Below are 20,775 nucleotides of genomic sequence, written 5' to 3' on the forward strand. Positions count from 1 at the left end.
AAAGTTGCCAGCCCCTTGCTTTAGGTTAGGTTAGAGCAAAAAAAAAGCTGTGGGTAAGCTGTCGGCTGTTTAACTCTTCCCTCTCTCTCTCCTCTCTCTTTTTTGTAAAAAGCTATGGCAAAAGTACCAGTAGGTTGGCAACCTTGCTTTATGCACTGTAAAACAAGCCTCAAGCAAGGTTGCCAGCTCCTTGCTTTAGGTTAGGTTAGACCCAAAAAAAAAACCTTGGTGATTTTTTCGAGTGAGGAGTTGGCAACACTGCGAGAAAATACCTCAAGCAAGGTTGCCAGCTCCTTGCTTTAGGTTAGGTTAGACCCAAAAACAAAAACCTTGGTGATTTTTTCGAGTGAGGAGTTGGCAACACTGCGAGCCTCACCGAGCCTCATTTTCTGACGTTGAACTCTCTAAACTGCACTACTAGTTATCTTAGAAACAGTGAGACTTAGGAAAAATCTGTTTGCGGATTCGTCATGTACGCCTATATGTAAGTAAAATATGAATAGAACCTATGCTCGGAAATCCAAAATGGCGACCGGAAGTGGGGTTATCTTTGAAACGGTAAGACTTAGAAAAAATCTGTTTGCGGATTCGTCACATACGCCTATATGTAAGTAAAATATGAATAGAACCTATGTTCGGAAATCCAAAATGGCGACCGGAAGTGGGGTTATCTTGGAAACGGTAAGACTTACGAAAATCTGTTTGGTGATTCATCAGGTACACCTATACGTGAGAAAAAGTATGAATAGAAGCTATGATCGGAAATCCAAAATGGCGACCGGAAGTGGGGTTATCTTGGAAACGGTAAGACTTAGGAAAAATCTGTTTGCGGATTCATCACGTACGCCTATATGTGAGAAAAAATATGAATAGAACCTATGTTCGGAAATCCAAAATAGCGACCGGAAGTGGGGTTAGGGGCCAGGAATCTTAAAAAAAATATTATTTGTTTGTTTGTTTGCGTCACAATATAGGCGTGCACGCGTGTGTGTGTGGCACATCGTTCCCGAGAGAGAGGTTTACAAAGGTCACGATATACAAACATTTGACCGGGGCTTGGAAAATTACGATAAGGTGCATTCATCCTTCAAGAATAAAAAACTGCATTATTTACTCATCACGTTGTGTCAGCGCAATAAATAAGGCGTTGAACATAGAGAGAAAATAAAAGTTTTTGAGGTTTGGTAAACCTCAATTAATAAAAATAAGTTTTTGAGGTTTTGGTGAGCTCCAAATAATCAAAATGAGTTTTTGATGTTTTGGTGCTGTTTTCTACGCTGTGAAACATCGTCAGCGCAATAAATAAGGCGCGGAACGTGGAGAGAAAGTGAGTTTTTGAGGTTTGGCGAGCCCCACCGAGCCCCACCGAGCCCCACTTTCGGACATTGAACCGGTCCACCTGCACTACTTATACCCTCCCATATAAATTAGATGTAATAGAAATATAACAGCTATGCAGACATGCCAGCAAAACCAAAACAGAAGTCTGACAACTTTAAATTTTCTGGAAATTTGTATACTTTCCATAAAATTCCCTTTTCACCTAAAATTGGATCTGGATTTCCCTGCACCAAGGGAATATCCTTCATGTAGCAACACTGCCTCTAAGTGCACCACAGAAAGTTCGAAAGAACAAAAAAAAGCAGTGTTCACCAATGCTGTTTGGAGTGGTGGAAATTCCACGCAGACTGCCTTTTCTTTAAATAGCCACTTGCCTACTATCTCTTTGGTTCTCTTGTCTCCCACATACAATCGTGGAGGAAACCTGGTCACTGGTCACGAGGGTGTGCAGCTGTGTGTAAGGCATGCCTAGGCATACAATAGTGCAGTTTGATCCGCCAGGATCATCACGCTACTGCAGACTGGCATGTCACAATGAGCTGTAGCAAGGGCTGTTGGTGTGGCGCAAAGCGATGTTTGTAGGACCTGGAGGCGGTATACAGACACAGGAACAGTAGCAGATCGTGAACGGACAGGTTGTCCATGGGTCACACCACCAGCACAAGACCACTATGAATGACTCTCAGCTCAGAGACAGAATACCATGACGGCAAGGAACATCACTCATGCCCTCCAGGCAGCCTCTGCTGTGCGTGTCAAACCAAACTGTCTGTAACACACTACGAGGAAGTGGTTTACGTTCTAGAAGACCTCTCCAGCGCCAGTACCTATTGCCACAACATCAGCACGACCGTGTGCATTGGGCCTGTGCACATCAAAATTAGGGACCCGATCATTGGGCTCATGTGCTCTTCACCGATGAATGTAGGCTCTGTCTAAGGCCAGATTCACGAAGAGGACGGGTGTGGCGAGGCCCTGGACTGCAAGAGGGGCTTCGTGGTGTCCAGGGGGTCCATCCATACCAAGGAGGAGGAATCATGGTGTGGGCAGGGATCATGCTTGGATGTCGAACGCCCCTAATTCCAATTAGAGGGACACAAACAGCTGTTCGTTATGCCAGGGACATTCTCCAGACGACTGTGGAACCATTTCATCAGGAAATTGGTGACGAATTTGTCTTGGTGAATGACAATGCCCATCCACACCGCACACGGATGGTGCACGATTATCTGCAGGCGGCGAATATCCGTCGCATGCTCTGGCCAGCGCAAAGTCCCGACATGAATTGCATCGAACATGCATGAGCAATGCTAAAAAATGCCATTGCAAACCATCCTGTGGCTCTCACCAATCTTCGTGAAGTTCTTTTTGCGGCACAGGACGAATGGGATCGCTTACCGCAAGATCACCTGGATCGTCTCATCCTCAGTATGCCACAGCGTGTTCAAGACCTTCTTGCAGCCAGGGGAGGACACACCAGGTGGTAGGCAATGTTTCTGATGGATCCGCTATGACAAACATTCTTCTTATGACAGTTCTTTTTTTTTCGCCTCCATCATGAATTGTGCCATTTTAGTTTTAAAAACATTTCTGAGAAAATTGTACGTTTTTTGTTCCCTTTTCATTCAACATATCTTGTTCTTCATCTTTTCATTTGTATTCCCACTGTCATTGTCAATAAACTTTGTACCTCATATGTATTTTGTCATTTTCCATCCTGATGCAAAACTTTTTTGACTGTGTTTAAGGGCAAAACACACGGCAACAAACAACCCTACAGAGGATTATACTAACTGCAGGTCCAGATGACTGCAGAAATGCAGTTCACTCGGGTGCACTCAGGTGAGGTTCACATTTGGGTGCTTACAACCCTTACACCCCTTAATGACTTGACAAGATTAAGATTATAAAGTTGGTATGACAAGATGTAGTTGGTGTAACTCTGTAACATTGCACTGTTATAATTTATGTGTAAGTGATGTTAAATATATAATCAATCAGCACAGGATTTGTCGAGATAATGTAAGTGTGTTTACATTGGAAAATTAGACAGGAGAGACATATCCATGGTTTACTTATGCTAAGCAGTCTGCCATAGCTAGCTGGTTTGGCAACTATAACAATTATCACAGCATGAGAGTTTTTAATATATTTGCAGATCTGCATATGATGAGTCCAAGACCTGGACTACCTCACTATGACACGTGGTCCTGGGCTATGGAGGAAGGGAGAAGAATAGCCCCTCGTAAAAGCAGTGTCTAAGTGGTTAGACACATCCATTTTGCTAACTCTTGATATCTTCAAGGAAGCCACATTGCCATCTCAATGGCAGCCAGGTTACAAACTTGTAAGAATTTAGGTTGCTAACTTGTAAGAATTCAGGTTGCCAACTCGTAAGAATTCAGGTTGCCAACTCGTAAGAATTCAGGTTGCCAACTCCTAAGAATTCAGGTTACCAACTACTAAGAATTCAGGTTACAAACTCCTAAGAATTCAGGTTGCCAACTCCTAAGAAGTCAGGTTGCCAACTCCTAAGAAGTCAGGTTGCCAACTCCTAAGAAGTCAGGTTGCCAACTCCTAAGAAGTCAGGTTGCCAACTCCTAAGAAGTCAGGTTGCCAACTCCTAAGAATTCAGGTTGCCAACTCCTAAGAAGTCAGGTTGCCAACTCCTAAGAAGTCAGGTTGCCAACTCCTAAGAAGTCAGGTTGCCAACTCCTAAGAAGTCAGGTTGCCAACTCGTAAGAAGTCAGGTTGCCAACTCGTAAGAAGTCAGGTTGCCAACTCCTAAGAATTCAGGTTCCCAACTCCTAAGAAGTCAGGTTGCCAACTCCTAAGAATTCAGGTTGCCAACTCCTAAGAATTCAGGTTGCCAACTTCAGAATTGCCATTATCCTGTTATTGAAATGAGTAAGTTTATTCACAATTGCAAATTGATTTTTTCTTCTATATTTTACTCTCTAGGTTTCAGACTTCGCAGAGAGCCTAGCTAGCCTAGAATATACACTCCTGCTGCATTGTTTACTTTAGTTCACAATGAAATGCATAAAAATAGGTACATACCTCCATGACTCAATGTCCAAGGTTCCTTTCCCCTGCCAAACATATAAAACAGTCCTGTGTACATCAAACCACCATACAGTCCTAGAGAACTATGAAATGAGGGTCTCACATTCCGTACACTTTTCAGCTCAGACCACAACCAACTTTTCTGAAGATTTTCTTCATATGATTTTGGTTCTATACCTGTAACAGACAAGGTGCATTTTCAATTATTGCTACTCTATAAATCCAGCTGTTAGGTACAGACAAAAATACATAAACCAATTTGTTTATACTACTATTTAAATTTAACTTGGAGCTTGAATAGTGTCTCATTTAATGCATATAATGTTTTCTTCAAAAAATTTTGCTGATTACAATAAATTCTCACATGAAATAGGGAGGCTCTAAAGATAGTAACCACAGCTCCATTTTTGCCTTATAAACCATTGAATGAATACTTTACATATATAATTAATGAACATAATCATATCCATAACTCTCACAATGTTTTTTTTTCTGTATGTACATATTGTTTGCATTGTAGAATTATTTCTAACTTTTTCTGCAAAATTTACTTGTAGAGGTTTTATTAATTTTTTAATTTTGGTGACATCTGCCACCATCCACTTGGGAACTCATTGCTTCACTGCTGGGCAGGTTTCCGATTCCTGTTGTTTCCCTGCCTGTCACTAGGAGCTCTAGTGTAGCCAGTGATTCCCAAGCGGAGGTTACCAAAATTAATGAAACCTCTACAAGTAAATTCACAGAAGTAGTTAGTAACTCGCTTACGTCTAATTAATGTCACACCATGTAAAAACCTTATTAAAGTCTGACCACAGTCACTACATTAACAATAAAATACAAAACATACAAGTGGTGATTATAAATGAAAAAAAGTGAAATACAAATTTTTATTTGTATAAGAAGTGAGGAACAGTCTACATACCCAAGGTGTGGTGTCTCTGCATGTAACGCTTAGTGCGAGATTGAGGTTCTTAAACAAACTTAAAAGGGAGGGAGATATAACAGCTGAATTTAAGACATACTATGCTAAGTATAATTCTGAATACAAGAATTTGCTAAAATCAACGAAACAAACACACAATGAGAACCTTATTAGAAACTCTGACAATAAAATAAATACAGTGTGGAATATAGTAAAGGGGGAAACAAAAGGAAAACATCACCCTAATGCACAACAGTGAAACCATAAGGAATCCATTAAAAGTATCAACAATGTTTAATAAATATTATGTGGGAATTGCATAAAAATTAACAACTTCCCAAAACAATGAAAACAGGGTATACAAGGCAAACATAACCTCTTGTCACAAAACAATGTTCATGCATCCAGTCACTACCAATGAAATAAAAGTGATCATCAATAAAATGAAAAGTAAATGGTCCTTCAGTGTAGATGAAATACCTTCCACAATTATTAAACAGAGCAACTCTCACATTGCTCAACCACTGTGTCACATAGGAAATCTGTCACTCTAAACAGGATTATTTCCAAATAAAATGAAAGAGGCCAAGATAAAACCCATACATAAGAAAGGTGATAACAAAGAGCATGGAAAATTACAGACTTGTTTCATTACTCTCGCCATTTTCAAAAATTCTTGAAACTGTCATGTATAATCAAATCACATCATTTCTTAGCAAATACTATATCATTAATACATCTCAACAAGGATTTTGTAGGGGAAAATCAACAGTCTCAGCTATATTTGAATACCTAGAATACATGAGGGATCTGTTAGACAATAGGGACCAATGTGTAGGTCATTTTCTTGATTTGACAAAATCTTTTGACTTAGTGCCTCATAGTCAGCTACTAAAGAAGCTAAATCAGTATGGAATAAGAGGCAAAACAAATGATTTGTTTCAATCATACTTACAAAACCGCACCCAAGTCATAGAGATTAAGCAGTAGACGAAAAAAGTAGGTGTACAACATGTGTCTCAGAACAATGCAAAATAACATGTAGAGTTCCTCAGGGATTTATACTGGGACCAATATTGTGTTATACATAAATGACTTACCAAAAAACCTAAACTTTGAAAGATCTGTCTTATATGCTAATAATACAAGCATGGCGATGACTTTTTCAAACACTGATCTTCTTTCCAATATTAATCACACAATAGAGGTTCTCAACAAACAAACTAAAACTGAATGTCAATAAAACTATAGCAGAAAATTTTCATCACACAAGGAGCCAACCATGAGGTAACCCTCCTATGAAATTAGAAAACAATGTGGTTAACTATGAGAAATCTGTTAAATTTTTAGGGCTGTGGAACAAAGAAAATCTTAGCTGGGAACCACAAATCAACTATTTCTATTTGACAGGCAAACTCAGCAAGATAATCTACGCCATCAAGGTAATAAAGGCTACCACAAATTAGGAGACAATGAAAACAATTTATTTCAGATTATTTCAATCCTTGTTAACGTACGGAATTATATTCTGGGGAAATGCGTACAAGAGTAGGCAAATCTTTATCTTACAAAAGAAAGTTATACGAATCATGATGGGGGCAAGACCAAAGGAACCATGTAGGAAGCTGTTCAGCGATCTAGGTTTTCTGCCACTCCCATGCTTGTACATTTTTCACCTGCTCTGCTATGTAAAAGCAAACTTCTACGATTTGTTTAGGTGCCACCATGACATACACAATTACAACACAAGAAATAAAACTAACTTACTAATACCTGTGCCCAATACAGTTCTATATGAAAAAGGACCTAAGTACTCAGGGACTCTCTTGTATAACAACCTTCTCTTCAATGTGTATCAGAGGCTCCTAACATGGTATAGTTACTGGTAAAAGATAACATTTTCATTGCAGAGTTTTATTACATTATGTTGCACTCAATGATATTTTATTATATTCCACAGTTACCATGTATTGTATTGACATATTATTGTATTATAATTTTACTATATTTTACTGTAACCATAAATTGTATTTCATTGTTTTATTATACTGCATTGTTTATGATATTGTAAACAAGCTGACATGTCCGATATCACTGTCTGTATATGCAAATAAGTGATTCATGGATGATTGGTTGGTTGATTAGTTGTTTTAAGTCCACTTTATGCACAGTAAGGCTAATCGGGACTGGACCTACAGTTAAAGTGGGATCTGAACCACTTGTGCCTCCACAGTGTATCAAACTCGGGAAGATTCATGGATGAAATAAATCTTATCTTATCTTATCTATTCTAGTTCACTGTGAAATAAACTGTATTGCATACCTGCAGTTGGTGATTGAGCATTTTCATCTGTTAAGGCACTAAATATGCTTTCACCCGCTACCATGCCACTTTTCATGGCCAAGTGCACTCCTTTAATTTTGGGAACGTTTAAGAAGCCTGCATCGCAGCCCACAACACAACCTCCGGGGAAGGTCAGCTTTGGAATAGACTGAAAACCACCTTCATTCAGTGCCCTAGCTCCATATGCTATTCTATAAAGAAACAAAACAAAGATATGAAAGAGATAAAGGAACGAAATAATACACAAGATTGCAAAGAGCAATAAAATATGACTGACAATGAAATAGCACTATATTTACTAGGATAAATGTTCCTTGATTGCACAAAGAATAGTGTAAGGGCAAGTTTAGGAGACATATTTATAGTGTCACACTGTCATGTGTAATTAATAATTGTCATACTTGCATTACTACTTAATATTTATGAAGAGCATATATTTATACACAGAGGTTAATCCTTTAATTTATTAAGACTGCTTTTTTAACATATTGCATGCACAAATGTATATGTTAATTTCTGCAACTCTATACAAATGCTGCCCTCAAATGGTGTAGTGGTAACGTCGTTGCCTTGTAATAAAATGGTTTCAGGTTCGATACCCAGTGGAGACACATAGTGGTTCGGATCCCACTTTAAACTTTAGGTCCAGTCCAGATTAGCTTAATTGTGCATGAAGTGGACTTAAAACAAACACAATTCTATCAAAAGCTGCTACTTGACCAAATGAAAATAACACAGGCCATCTAGGCATGTATATAAATCCAATTTGTGTCCATTTGTATTTGTATTTGTAATTTTGTAATTTTACATTGTTCTTCTGCCACTTTTTGGCTAATTGTGGCAATGAGGATGAAATAAAATTGATGAAAGGACAATAACAAGTAACACCCAAGCCTCCTAGGCCATGACTTAAATGCAGGGACTTTGGTGGAGCGAACGCAAGTAGACTACCTAACGTGCTCAACCAGCCAGCCCCGGCTATGAATTTTAATACATTGCAAGACATTAAAAGTTCTTTCACTATGAAGTGATAAGTGACATACAACACATGTCACTCAAAAATGAACAAATCAAAGAATTTTGTAACAAACTGCAATCATCAGATGAGTACATTTGCAAGCAACATGGATTACAGTTCGATTGCCATTCCAGTGTGAAAGCAATGTAAGTAAACTGATGTGAATGTACCTTTTTCCACCTTCAAATACTGGTTTAATGGATGGGTGATGCTTGAACCTTTGAAATTCCAAGTAAGGGCTGATGTAAGGATTTGCATAATCTAGTCCAACTACAAATCCTACGGCAACCAATGGCGTTGGTTCATTTAGATGATACAAAAATGAACCTCCATAGGTGTGGCGATCCTGAAAGAAAATGAAGATATATATGCATGAAATATGTAAAATAAGTTCATTGAACAGCAATTAAGTTGTGCATAAAAATAAAACATTTTGTTGGAAATATGTATCACAGCTTTAATTTAGTGACTGACTGATTTGGTTTATTTTCCTTCACTTTTCTGCAACTTTTGGCAAACGCAAAGATGAGGATGGTGATGATATGACAACGTTGATGAAGAAACGCTCAGAAAGAATGCCCATGGCCAGGCACAGATTTGAACCTGGTATCATAGTTTTAAGCTGGCATGTTTTAAGCATTTCATTGTAACACCATTAAACGTTACGTTTAGTTTATGTTTTTTAATAAAATAAATTACTGCCTTGGTCAGCATATTTATATTTTTTCATTTCATTACCGTAACTTTAAGGACACAGTTTCCTTCACAAAATGCAGACAGTTGAATGAGTGGGTGGTCTATGCATACTTTCTTAAGTGTATTCGAAGTCCTGATTTGAAAGTCAGTTTGGTATCTTTGACACAGCTCGAGAGTAACCTGACAGAATGCATATCTGGTTTCGAGCTAGCACTGTTTTTCTGAAAAGCACTGTTGTCACTTTTACCTGCAGTGTTTGCCTGCTGGAATTTTCTACTGGTTTCAATAGAAATTTCGGTACCAGTTCCATATATCGGAGACACATTAAAATCGGATATTTTGTGTTTCTCATGGTTTGTACTTACCAATTGTGTATTGCGGAACATAGTTCAAAGTGCCATTATGCTTTTTACACGAAAAAAAAAACAACATAATTTTTAACATAGAGAGTAGTTGTTGTTATTCCTTTGTTCGCTTCCCTAACACACAATATGGCGGGCACAGGTTGACTACCGTTGTGGGTATGCAGTGTTTCCAACCTTCTTCACCGAAAAATACCTACCATCGTGTTCTGTCACGTGTGCAAATTGCACATTATGCATGGATAGCTGAAGGATAGCCCCACGAACCATTCACGGATAGCCACACGAACCATTTCCGATAAGGTTAGGTTAGGCAAGCATAGTGAAAAAGAAAGGGGTTGGAAACACTGACAGGGGGGTTACGTCATCAAAGGTATGGAGCATCCGGTTCACGTAGGGGAAGCAAATGAAAGCAATGTCTATTGTGCGTGGGCGAGATATTTCTCTTGCAAAATACATGATTTCCCGTTCAAATAGATTCCACGATGAAAGAAAATACCTCGACGAATGTTAGAAACCTTTGAGAAACTCATTTCCGTAAGTAGTTTCTTCCGTAAAAATGAAGAAATGTGACTCCGATATACGAAATTGTTACCGAAATTTCAATTGGATTGAATTGGTTTCATAATTCACTCAAGTGGAATGAATTGGATTCTATTGGATGTCTACTATAGGTATCAAAATGTATTGGTTTCAATCCGAATCTCAACTGAAACCAATTGGTATATCAAGACAATTTCCAATTCTTGAATTGTATCCAATTGTAAGTTTGGACATATTGTAGAATCAATGTTATAAATTCATTTATTGACTCAAACAATAGGTAGTTTAATTCTTGACACCACATTTCCTGTGATTTAGAAGTTCATTGGAAAAACAGCACACTTGAACTGAATTTCTTCTGAATTCTAATGCATACTAGTGAAGTCAGATTTATCTTAATAAATACCTAAGAACTCTTTCTTAAGAACCAACTCAACCTTAAAGCAGCTAGTATTTTGAACAAATGTTGATATTAGTTATTTTCTTGCAATATGGAATTCCCATGGTTATTGTTGTGTGTATGTAATGCAATTGGAAAAATGAGCAATCTTTTGATCAACTAAGTTGATCTCGACAGTGTTTTGTTTATTTATCACTTTCTCGAGTGTTGTGGGTCAGATTCTTTGTTTAACCTATTTTGTTGCTGTTTTTGCATGTACAAAGGAATAACAACATGTCAATATATGACTGAAGCAGCAAGTTTTTCGGATTTCTATATGTGTTAAACATAATGAAGCTACAGCGTTAAAAACGTGTTCATATATTTGAAAGTTTTTGTATGTAAAAGTTTCTCTAAATTACACATTCCACATGCTTTACCAGAGATGTATTTTAACTGTTTTTTATGATTTCTCCATTGCATTTACAGTTGTATAGATAAGAATTTTTCATAAACAATATACTGAAAGCAATAAAATACTTTCCAATAGAAACCAATTCATTACAATTGACCAATCGATTCCAATTGACCAATCAGTTCCAATTGGCCAATCGGTTCCGATAAGTGTGTCTAAAAATTCTGGCTATCGGAACCAATGGGAAAAATTTCCAGCTGGGTTAAACATCCATTCATTGATTGCGACATTATACTCCAAAGATCTCCAAAGTGTATAAAAAAGTAGCACAGCACAATAACACAACCTAGAAAAGATAACGCAACCAGAACTTCACGAAATCTCTAAAGAAACTGAATTGGCAACATCTTGGACTTGACAAGTACTGCCAATTTTTAAAACGGACGCTATTGGTAGGAAAGGTTTGAGGGGGGGGGTATATTGGGCTCCACGCAGACGTGACAGATAGTTGTTTGCTCCTGTAACAGAGGGAACTCATCTTTTGGAACTTTCTTTGAAGTAAAGTGAAGGACTTCAACTTTACCCTAGCAACATGCTGCATAATATAAATGTGCAAACTTAAGTGACAAGTAAGAAGAAAGGTTGAAGACTAATATGTCAAAGCCCAAACAATGTTCAGATTAGTGAAAACATTAAGTGAAAGATTTATATGAGAGTCTGTAGCATATATGCACAACATATTTGGTGTTGTGTTTAATAGCCTTCACACAGCTTAAAAACTGACATAAAGGGGAGAAATACATATTTCAGAATGTACTGGATAATTTCCAATATATGAGCACATTTTGCCAAAATTGGAATAAATGTGCAGCTCATGTGAAAGTGTACCACATGCCTTTTAATATTTGCATCACCATTTGGACAACAGTAAGCTTAGGGAATACAGTTCACATTAGGAATGGAAAAATATAAAATTTTTAACCAATGAATAATACAAAATTTGGCAATATAATGTACTAATCAGATAAAAAATAATAAAGCTTTAGAGTAAAGGAATAGCAGTTGGGCTGAAAAGTTCGTAGGCTAACATAGTAAAAAATATTTTTTTGACAAAATTCGATTTTATTATTCAATATAGTTAGTTGCCTTTGAGGGTGATACAACGATTATAGCGGTCATACAATTTTTCGATGCCATTTTTATAGTACGATTTCTCTTTAGCCTCAAAATAGGCCTTAGTTTCGGCGATTACCTCTTCATCCAGCGAGCATTCTTTTAAGGTCTGCAAACAGGAAAAAGTCACTGGGGGCCAGATCTGGAGAATATGGTGGATGGGGAAGCAATTCGTAGTCTAATTCATATAATTTTGCCATCGTTTTCATTGATTTGTGACACGGTGCATTGTCTTGATGAAACAGCACTTTTTTCTTCTTCAAATGGGGCCGTTTTTTCGTGATTTCATCCTTTAAACGCTCCAACAACGCTATGTAATAATCTCAGCTATCTCGATCAACTTCACTTTACGATAATTTAAAATTATTTTGTGGACTTTTTTGATGTTTTCGTCGGTAACAGCCTCTTTGGGGCATCCACTGCGTGCATCGTCTTCGTTGCTCATTTCGCCTCGTTTAAATTTAGCAAACCACTTCTCAAAGGTTGATTTTCCTGGTGCAGAGTCCGAATAATGTTTATCAAGCCAAGCCTTGGCTTCAACAGTATTTTTTTTCGCCAAAAAGCAATGCTTTATTAACACACGAAATTCTTTTTTATCCATTTTTTCACAATAACAAAAGCTGCTTCACTCACAATGCTATATCTCACGAACTAATTATCCGGCAGCTGTGAAATTTATACACGTATCTTTTGAAGGTTAGTACTAAGTAAAAATCACTTGGATTTAATTCTAGTAACGCCATCTATGAGTCAGCCTACGAACTTTTCAGCCCAACTGTTAATTCAGTGTCAAATTCACTTACATTATCAGTACACATGAGGTTTCTTTCCCTCCCCCCTCTATCTTTTAGAAAAATGCCAGAGAATTAATTAAACAAATTCTTTGAAGGAACAGATGTTCTTAGGTGACAGCACACGTTACATTAGAGTTTACATTCAATGTTTCACACGGATGTTGGGAAAAAATTCCAATCTAATTGACTGATTACTAGGGAACATTTGTACTACATCACCAGCATAATTTTTAAAAATATTAACAACAATGACAATGTTAGGATACAAAAGTACATAGCGTAGTAAATAAATTGTCATTCATATACATGTAGTACATCCATAGGAGGGAGAGAGGGAGGGAGATTGAGAGGGAGAGAGAGGGAGAGGAGAGAGAGAGAGACACACTCATACTTTTGGGCAAGTAAAAGGCAGTGGCAGAATTAATACGAAATGATTATAAATAATTGCTTATGCTGTTCAAGTTTTCAGCTGTTCACTATAAGCATCAAGAATTCTTACCAAGGGCCACCCAATTGTATGCTCTATTCTTCCAGGGTGATGCTTAGAGGGTTCTATTTCCCATAGTTCCTTCAATCCAATACCGTAAGACTGAGGTTCACACTTGTCACGCAAGTTAAATCGTTGGTACAGTTGTTTTCCAAGGTGACCATGGCAACCTTCAGCAAATATAGTGCATTTGGCATGTAGCTCCATACCTCTCTCAAAGTTGTCCTACAATGAAAACAAGAAATTTAATGTTATAAGAAGGTTTAAAAAAAAAAAATTAAATTAAATAGTAGCGGAAGCTACTTTTAAAATATAGTGTTCCGATCACTGCTTCACACCCTTCTTTACATTGCATCTAAGATTTCCATGTGCCAATTATGATGGTAGAAAGATTGAAAAAAAAAAACGATAAGTATGTGCTCATGCATACTGACTGATTGATTGATTTGGTTTAATTTCCTTCGCTATTCTGCCACTTTTGGCTAATCGCGAAGATGAGGATGAGTGATGATTGATTGACTGATTTTAAATTGTTGGGTGTTTCAGCAGGTATGGCCATCTTGCACCCTTCTAAGTATAAGGGGGAAAATCTCCTTATCTAAAACCCTTAATGATGTGATGGAATTGATGACAGGACACTCGCAACCAACACCCATGCCCAGGCTGGGAATCAAACCCGGGACCAATGACATTGTAGCATGCTGTGCTAAAAACTCCACCATGCACATAATATGAGTGTTCATTTGCTCACACAAACACTAAGTGGCAACATGTCTGGCAACTTTGTAGAGAAATGACAATATGTGAATTACACAATCAGAGCAATTCTGACAGCAGTTTCAAAAATTAATAAAAATATTTCACAGACACGGATCATTAACAAAACTACCAAATGACAGCTTAAAATACGCATGAAGAAGAATGACAAATACCTTTGGAGAACCATCTTTAGCAATACCAACATCGTTTGTAGCCACACCTTTCACGCTTCCATCTGGGTGATATAATACTTCTGCACCACTATAGCCAGGGTAAATCTCCACACCCAATGCTTCTGCTTGCTCTCCTAGCCACTTCACAAGATGACCTAACCTCACGATATAGTTCCCATGATTGTACATTGGCATTCCTAACAAAGACACAAACAAAAACATTAATAATTAATCTGGGCAACAAATATGCAAAAATGTAAAATACCATGAAATTTTTAACATAACTGCTGTAACGTTTCTAGTTGGCTAGTGCATTCCTGTCTTCAGTTCGTTGATCCATGACAGAACTGATCAGACATAACAATGTAATGACTTGAGCCAGAAGTTCAGGCATTTATTTTGGTTAAAATACAAGGTTCGCCCATAAAAAAAACCGAACATCTTTTCTTTTTAGGAAAGGAAACAAGTATTTACCTTCAAATGACTGTATCACCTTCAAAATAATCACTAGAGGAGGCAATACACTTTGACCAGCGTTTGTACAGGTCTTGGAAACACTGTTGATAGTCACTGACAGTAAGTGTTCGCAAAATATAAGTAACATTTAATTTAACGTCCGCGACATTGTCAAATCTTCGCCCATTCATAGCCATCTTAAACTTGAGAAAAAGGAAAAAATCAGCATGCGATAAGTCCGGAGAATATGGAGGGTGATTGATCACTGTCCCTGAATGCTTAGCAAGGTATTGTTGTACAGACAATGCAGTATGAGGCCGAGCATTATCGTGTAACAGAAACCATTGGCCAGAATCACAGAGGTTCTTCCTAACAACCTGCTTCATCCTGTTTCTGAGTCGACCAAGCACTTCCTTGTAATATCACTGATTGATTGTTTGGTTTTCAGGGACAAATTCATGGTGGATCAGTTCTTGGGAATCAAAAAATGTGATCGGCAGCACCTTTGTCTTAGATTTCGACATCCACGCTTTTTTTTCTTTATGGGCGAGAACTGTCCTTTCCACTGTGCACTCATGTCTTTTTGTTTTGGGGTCATATTGTAAACACCAGATTTCATCTCACCATACACTGCTGTATCATCTGTAACGTTTCAGTAAACGATTTACCCAATTTGTAACAAATCTTTATGCTGTAACGTTGTTCCATCTTGGTGCACATATTTTGTATGCCGCCTGCACACGACCTGCATTTGACGCATGCTTGCCCTAATACCGACTGCCTGTAACAGGTTGAAACATGCACCGATGGGAAGTTTAGAAGAAGAGGAAGAATACGGTACCTTTTTATTTGGTTTGGTTCTTTTTTGACAGTTCGGTTTCTTTATGGGTGGACTTTGTAGGTAGGCAAAAATGCATTTATAATATAGCAAAATGCACCAAAATGCACCAAAATGCAAAAAATAAGAACAATAAACTAAAAAAAAAGTAGTAAATTTCAAAGTCACTTATATCTATAATTTCATTCAAAAAGTTAATATCTACATGGAAATAACATTTTTACTTTCCCTTGTTGCCGTGATTGCACATAACCACTAGGATGGTGTTTTTCTTTCAACATCCATATATAGCAATCTGTGAGACAGAATGATTTTTCATAACATGAAATGATCTCTCTACAGAAGTAACCATACTGAAACAGGCTATTGAAACCAGATTCATATTGTCAAGAAAAGATTTTTCACCTTTAAGAATACCACAAGTTCTTTTCAATTTTTCTGAGTCCACGTTTGCACTTTTCTGCAACACATAACCCCTTTCCTCCTAGCACTTCAATCAACTGCTGCATCGATTCCTCGAATACTTTTGCGGATGCTATAAGAGTTTCATCCCTTTTTCCAGCTTTGTAATTGTCTCTGGCAATACAATAATGTACTAATAAATAACGTTTTTGAAGAAAAATAAGTTGAATACATAAAAAAAAAAAAAAATTCAAAAATTTCATTGAAAGTGGCAAAAAAAGGGCATTAAAATTAAAAACAGGCAGTGGGGTATAGGCAAAATGAAAAAGCTTCTAAAACATAAGCAACAATATAAAAAATGTATATCAAGAAAAATGTTATCAATAAATGCAGCAGGAAAAAAGGCATTTTGCTAAACTTCCGGGCTCAAAGTTTAATTTATGACTGAGCTGGTACCACTTTGAACTGATTCCCACACAGATACCAACATTCTTATCAATAGCGATGATTGAAAATTGTAACAATTAAAAATTCTTCAAAATAATGATTCATATGTGTGTAAATATTGCATTCCAATTACAACCTTCAATTTATCAGAGACATATTTACGTATTGTAAAACTCAATATGCTGACCAAGGCAGAAATGTATTTTATTATATTACATAAACTAAAAGTAACGTTTATCCTATGTACACACTCTGACATTCTTTACATTTCACTTCGTAGATAATCCCTTCCTCTTCCTCATGTTTTCCTTTTTTTTGTTTGAAAAGGAAGAGAGGACAAGAAATTGAAACCACGTGACATCAGAAGAAGTGTGCAGTAGGGGTATTCTGCCACAAAAGAAGTGATGTAAGTGAGGTGACAAAAATAAATTTTATAAAGAATATGGACAGATTCAAGAAAATATGCACGAAAGAATGTGAAAAAGAAGGCAAAATAAATAGCCTATGGAAACAGCTGGAAAAGAATGGCTACGAGAAGGAGGATAGACTGGACATAAACAGAAGGAGGAAGAAAAGTGGCAGGGGAGAAGAGGAAGAGAAAGAAAAAGACAGGAGGTTTGGAATAAGGAGTATGGGGAAGACCACAGAAAAGACATGCAAAGTGCTTAGGAAAGCGGGCATTAAAACTTACAGGAAGGGAGGGATAAGCATCTTAAGAATAGCGAAGAATGCAAACAAGAAAAAGGAAAACAGAGAAGAGCAAGAGGAAGGGATTATCTATGAAGTGAAATGTAAAGAATGTCAGAGTGTGTACATAGGAGAAACGAAAAGAGGCTGAAAGACCAGTTGAAACAACATAGAGATGATGTACGACTTAAGAGAGAGAGAGAGAAATGTGATATTTAAACACACAATAGAAACAGGACATGACATAGAGTGGGATGAGCCTAAGCAGATAGGAAGGGAGAAGAGAGTGCTAGTGAGAAAATGGAAGGAGGCCAAGGAAATAGAGAAAACAAGGGGAAGAAGACACAATTAACTGGAATGGGGGACTGAAGATAAACAAAGAATGGAAGAAGGTGTTAGAAAGAGTGGAAAGGACAAGAGAAAGAGGAGAGAAGAAGGAAGAAGAATGAAGAAAGAAAGGAAAAAGAGCGTGAGATAAAGAGTCCAACCACCTTCCAGATGAAAGGAAATGTTTAGCTAAATCGCCTGTCAGGTGAAAGTACAGTTGACAAGGGAAGGCCAGCTGCTGGAATGTTCCAGGAAAACAACTTTCTAATAGTCTTGCGTCTGGAAGGGAGTAATTTTTGTGTATATATACATATCATCTTGTTTTATACCTCGTTTCATTTGTACATGGTACAGAGTCTGAAGAAGACCTTGCTAGAAGGTTGAAACGTTATGTTTAGTTTATGTTTTATAATAAAATAAATTTCTGCCTTGGTCAGCATATTGAGTTTTTCATATCATGGAAACAAGGTTTAATGGTGTTATAATTACGTATTGTGTGAGTTACTCACTGTATAATATAATCTATACAAAATTTGTATAAAATAGTCTTACTTACATGACTGAGTATAGAATTTCGAAACTACATTTTGGGGTTCGACTGCCCTCATCCTCCGGATTGTCCGAACATACAATTGTAAGCGGACATAAGATCATAAAGAAAGAGGTTATTAGAAAAGAAGGCAACAAATTGAATAGAAATGTCTACGAGATTGCGAATATTTGCACAGGGAGAAGTAAAAATTGAACAGAGATGATGGAAATTTAGAGGAGGGGTGGGTGAATTTGTTTAAAAAATGGGACAGAACAAAGAAAGAAGATCGTAAGATAGGATTCAATGTTACTTCGGGAGTGGTCCGTGCAGTTGAGGTGGAACGAGAGTTCGAGTTGGATTCGTGATGCAAGTAGGGGAAGGCGGAACAGCGTGGAGGGGAAAATAACCTTTACGACTTTTAGGTCAGGAGTAGACTGTCAGAGCAAACAGAACAACGATGTGTGTTTAGTCAAATTAATACGATTCCGGGAAAAGAGGTCTTACGGAGAATGGGGGAACACCTTAAAGCAGGATTTTTAACTGGGGGTTTTAAAGGAATGGTGACCTGGCTTTAACAAGTGGTTTTTAACCAAACCTTTTAACCTAATCCTTTTAACTCTCTTGACGCAGCATAAAATGATTTGTGCCTAGAGGGAAAAGAACCTGAGGAAGGGGGCAGTCGAACCCCGAAACATAGTTTCGAAATTCTATACTCACTCACATAAGTAAGACTATTTTATACAAATTTTGTATAGATTATAATTTATCAGAGTTCTTTTTTAAAATATTTAAGAATTACAACAGAATATTACAATACCTCTTATGTAAACACAAAATACAGTTTTTACACAATATTGGTGCAAAACAAACTGAAACTTCGAAATTTGCATAATTTCCAGAATAATTAGACTCAGCAAAAGTGTTGTGTGGCATTTTTAATAACCATGCGAAAGAGCAAACGCTGGAAAAGTATTGGCTGGTGTTGGTAAATAAAATCTACCTGATATACTTTTCGATTGAGCAATACCGACATATAGGGATCACTATCATTCATTTATACATCAATGGTTTCTATTTAAACCATAAGAACCTCAAGAAATGATAACATAATGAAATTATTTAAAGGAAAATGTTAACACATACAATCTGTACATTCATTAGCAATTTTAATTGGTTGATAATCACTATGGTCTGATTATTACGATCCATTGAATTTAATTACATGCTAGCTTTCATTACAGAAAAATTCAAATCTAATTTTTCAATATGAATTATAATTAGTTCATAATAAACACACAGTTATTTATGTGACCTCTAAAGCATTTTGTTGATGCTACGGTAGCCTATGTACAGATGCATCTACCAAAATTTACACATCAATCAATACACAAATCAATCAATCAATACACAGTTTATAGAAGCAAGTATAACAGATAATATATAATGGATTGAAATTATGAGTTCTTATTTCCTGAATGAACTGGATTTTAGCCTTAACAAGAGGGCAATAAAACAAATGGTTTTTTTTCTTCTATAAAGCAGAGAGTTATCTAGTTAGGATATCTAATTAGTATCACTCTTAATGTATCACCCACTACAGCAAGAGCTTACCAAAAATACTTTATGCTTCTTGTATACTATAAGCAGATATACCTGGTAACATAGGTATTGGAATTCTTGAAGATTCAGTCAATAGTGCAAATTTGTCTTCCGAAACAGGCGTATTAAGGGGAGCCCCTTTCTCTCTCCAATCTGGAATCAGTTCATCAAGTGTTTTTGTTTCTATGCAAGCTCCCGATAAAATGTGTCCTCCTGCAAAGAACAAGTCAAGTATAATTAGTAACGTTCACATTACTACAAGGATGTATCTAATTGTATTTCATTGAAAATTCAGACTGGAATTAAAGAAAGTGGACAAAAGAAAGATGCAGGCAGTGGAGATGAAATTTGTAAGGAGTATATTGGGGAAGACTAGAAGGGATAGAATTAGAAATGAGGAGATCCGACAGACAGCTTCAGGACAGGATAGATCAGGCAAAGATGAGATGGTTCGGACACATGAAGAGGATGGATGCAGAAAGACTACAAGTAAGAGCTTACAATGAATGCACAAGGAGTGGGAATAAGGGCAAGGGGGAGACCAAGATATCAGTGGAAAGAGCAGATAGCGGAGAGTGTTAGGAGAAGAGGACAAGATTGGAACATCGTGGAAAGAGAGGAGTGGTGGAAGACCAGGAGGCAGGAAACAGGAATTATTTGTTTATGATTGAAATAGAAAATAAGGGCACATTCCTAAAGTTGCACAAGTTTAAGGCACTCAATAAGTTATGACAACTGGCTGTTCATTAAGTCTGTGTGTGAAGATTGTGAAGTTTTTGTTACGGCAAGGGGCACATATTTATGGTGAATAACAGCTCAAGATTTCGGTAGAAAATCTGGGGTCATTTCGGGATCAAAAGCAACATATAAAATGATTATTTCCCTTGTATTCTACAGTTATTACAAGCATAAAAACACAGTTTTTCATTGTGACGTTTCAGGAGAACACACGCTCCCTTCATTACATTTATTTTTAGTTTGACTAAAGATACAGTTATAACAATGGTTAACATTT

At 37.1% G+C, this 20,775-nt stretch overlaps 1 protein-coding gene across 1 annotated transcript in view; it reads right to left on the reverse strand.

Annotated features, from left to right (window-relative positions):
- Positions 1-20,775, reverse strand: part of Etf-QO (electron transfer flavoprotein-ubiquinone oxidoreductase) — a 212,922-nt gene that overhangs the window by 174,916 nt on the left and 17,231 nt on the right. Inside the window, exons 3-8 of the mRNA XM_083129645.1 lie at positions 19,815-19,973; positions 14,473-14,669; positions 13,553-13,765; positions 8,862-9,037; positions 7,653-7,864; positions 4,402-4,584 (exon numbers count right to left, since the gene is read on the reverse strand). Of these exons, the coding sequence (XP_082985771.1) occupies positions 4,402-4,584; positions 7,653-7,864; positions 8,862-9,037; positions 13,553-13,765; positions 14,473-14,669; positions 19,815-19,973 (1,140 nt within the window). The remainder of the gene's footprint in view (positions 1-4,401; positions 4,585-7,652; positions 7,865-8,861; positions 9,038-13,552; positions 13,766-14,472; positions 14,670-19,814; positions 19,974-20,775) is intronic.

Source organism: Lepisma saccharinum, chromosome 10, assembly GCF_977018435.1.
Source record: "Lepisma saccharinum chromosome 10, izLepSacc3.1, whole genome shotgun sequence".
Lineage (NCBI taxonomy): Eukaryota > Metazoa > Arthropoda > Insecta > Zygentoma > Lepismatidae > Lepisma > Lepisma saccharinum.